Source organism: Stegastes partitus, unplaced genomic scaffold (assembly GCF_000690725.1).
Source record: "Stegastes partitus isolate 25-593 unplaced genomic scaffold, Stegastes_partitus-1.0.2 Scaffold4023, whole genome shotgun sequence".
NCBI classification, from domain to species: Eukaryota; Metazoa; Chordata; class Actinopteri; family Pomacentridae; genus Stegastes; species Stegastes partitus.
In genome coordinates, this window is record NW_007581754.1 from 1 (window position 1) to 3,229 (window position 3,229).

General features: G+C 43.9%; 1 protein-coding gene across 1 annotated transcript; it reads left to right on the forward strand.

Moving 5' to 3' along the window:
- Nucleotides 1-99: 99 nt before the first annotated feature.
- On the forward strand, nucleotides 100-3,026 carry LOC103376368 (interactor protein for cytohesin exchange factors 1-like; the record flags this gene model as incomplete). Its single annotated transcript, XM_008306737.1, has 3 exons — nucleotides 100-352; nucleotides 453-625; nucleotides 1,323-3,026. Coding segments are annotated over 3 exons (597 nt in total), but the record flags the coding sequence as incomplete, so codon positions are not given.
- Nucleotides 3,027-3,229: the final 203 nt, after the last annotated feature.

Sequence of the window (3,229 nt, forward strand, 5' to 3'; positions counted from 1 at the left end):
ATGGAACCTAGAAACCCAGAAATGACACAAACCAATATGCTTTAAAGCTGAATGACTTCCAAGGTGCTCGACTGGTGAAACCTTCTGTCTTTCTTACAGGGAGCTGATCTTGAGCCTTGCGGTGATTCTGTATCCTGTACTTCAGTCCCATCTGCAACACCTTCCTCTAAAAACAGACGTAGATGCACCTCAGCAGCCGGCACTTTAAGCAGAAACAGACGGAGAAAACCAGCACCAGACAGCAGTGAGCGTCTCTCCTGGCTGGACCTTCCCAGACAGGACGGAGCCAGCGGTGCTCTGTCCGTCCCTCGGCTCCATGTCGAAGATAAAAGAGAAGGTGGTGCCATCCAAGGTAAACACCTGCAGACTCCTCTGGTCACCATGGCTACTGCTGCTGCTTTAACTCACTGACTTACTTACTCACTTACTTACTCACTTCCTCCTGCCTTCAGAGAAGCCACCTGATGAGATGGAGTGCCTCTACAACCACCTAAAAGCAGCCAGCTTGTCTCCGACTGGACAGTCCAATCAGAGGGACTTCAGAGCTTCGTTCATCCGACGATGTCAGAACGACCAAGTCAACGAAAAGCTTCACCTGCTGCGAATCCTGAGCAGCACATTAAAGGTCAGTCCCACTTTTGTCTTATCTTGATGCTAAAAACAAACCAGATGGGATCAGACCAGGACATGCTTCTGGCAAGGAGGAGAAAATTCACCTCTTGTAACTAATTATCAATTGTTGAAGTGACATTCACTCAAGTATTGTACCTGAAGCTTTTGTCTCCTCCTTTTGACAGTGACAGTAATTACACAAGAGTCCAACAAAACTAAAACGCTATCGCTACACATCTACGCAAAATACTGTTAAAAATCTACAGAAACGGGATTGAAACATTGTTTGTGCTCAAACAGCCTCAGTTCTGAGTGTCATGGATTCCACAAGATGTCGGAAATGTTCATTAAAGGTCACTGCTGTCCGGTTTTGTACATGTTGTGAGGGCAAGACAAGGAAGACAAGAAGAAGACTAACAAAGATTTGTTGCGCTGTTATCATAATCGTTATTGTTGTTTTTTTTCTTTCTTCTGTCTCTAGTGTCTCTAGGTGAGGGTAGCTTAAAATGATAAGCACTTAGGGTGGGCATATGTACACATTTTGCTTCGGCCTACACCTTTTCAGTCACTATCTTGTTTGTACTGTATGAACTGTTTATAATTTTTTGTATCGTAAGATGACTGAATAAATTCACAGTAAATTCACGATTACATTCTCTCCCTGTGTGCTCAGCCTGTTAAAGTCAATGTATGTTTCAACCCCTCTTCAGGCTAAAGAGTCGGAGCTGCTGGCGGTGGAGCAGATCCTCGGTGACGCCACCCTCACGGCGCCCACGTACAGGAAGTGGAGACTGTCCAACTTGGTCCTGCTGCAGGACATGAGTGGACACAAGCAGCAGGCAGCAGGAGGCTCCGAGCTCCGGGCCCAGGACGGAGTGTGAGCAGAGACCACGGCCCAGTTCACAGCAGGGAGGCATCTGACAAACACTGTTTTACACCGCTGTGATCCAAAGTCTGTCGGTGACCACAAACCGTACAGCCCAGTTCCTGACCAGGAGAGATGCTGGACAGAAAGCAGGCTCATGTGTCGGGTCAGGCAGCGGTGCTGTGTGTGTTCTGAAGGGGAGCTTGTTTGTTTTTAATGCTTTTCCTTTCATTTCATTTGGATTCAGAGATGCAACCTCCACCGTTACTCCTTCACTGGTGCCTTCTCTTTCAACACCATATGTCCCTCTGGAGGAGGATGTTTTTGATGGAAATACTGGTTCAGTGTGGATGGAGGCTAAAATCCACTCATCTATTTTACATTTTTCAATCTGCACTTCCCACAAGATGGAATCTGTACTGTGGCTGTCTCTTATCAGGATCTTATAGCGGTTATTGCTGTATGTGTTTTAAACGTTTTGCAGGAAAACATTGTCGGAGTGGCACAAGCTGCCCCATCCATGGAGCTCAGTAAGGACTTTCTGTGTTTTGAGGTTAATAAAATAGTTCAAAGAAAACCTCAGTCTACAAGTTTGTGAAGCTCATAACATATCAGTAAACTAGTGAATGAAAAGTCTCCAGTTTGGTTTGACAGTGGAGCTGAATAAAGACACACAAGGAAGCTCTGATGTAGAAGAGTGAGACTGACCCGGGAGCTGCATGAAGCTGCTGTGCTGGAATAAAAAGAGAAACACTCAGTGACTGTGAGCACACCAGCAGTTCAGGGTAATGTTTAAAATCTGTCAAGCCTTTTCACATGAATACAGGCAGCCACCAATACAGATTGTAAAGAGGAAACGTCCTGCAGTACCATTTTCCGCCACATCACACAGCCAATAGGCTGGTGGCGCTGTTTGAATATTTAGGTATTTACACACCAAAGTGGTTTCAAAGTATTTCAGGCACATCCAGTTAGGAGGAGAACCTGAGGCATACCCAGGACATGCTGGAGTGACTGTGGCTCTGAGCTGCCAGGGGAATATTTTGGTATTGTCCCTTAAGAATTAGAGGAGGTGGTGGGGCAGAGGGACGGGTGCACAGCTCAGCTTAGACATGTGTGTGTTTGCATATATGGAAAACCAGCATGAAGACACCCAGATATGTTGGAATTGACTGTTTTTATTGAAAATCACAAGATTTTCTGACATCTCTTGAGTTCAACAGAAATATACAGAGTGATGTCATCTGCATACAATGTGTGTCTGCAGTATTTATGTTTGGACACAAGTTTCTCACAGTGTGTAGATGGTTTTCAGTCACACTTCCACAGCTGAACGTAACACTTTTACATTTAAAAATTTAGCAATGATCTGCAATGTAGTTTGGAGTCAATATACATCTTGATTTAAAGTGAAGTGACATTCTCAAACCATGAAAATGACCCAAACCAACAACTAATGCATCCTAATAACAAGTATTGTATGTGTTTCCCTCTTTGTTGTTGAGCTCCATTACTGTCCAAAAACTATTACAAGCACTTGTGAACACTGGTGGGCACTGTTGTTTATTTTAAATCAATGATGCATCATTTGTGCTGTTGGAAAGCAGTGACAGTGTACTAATCTGCAGTTAAAAAACCTACATATGCACCATTTCCTTTCTTTAACTTCAAAGCCTTTTTTAATTGCATGATTACCTTTTTTTTTCTTTTCTCCACTTTCTAGAAACTTCAGTAGAAACCAGCAGGATAGAG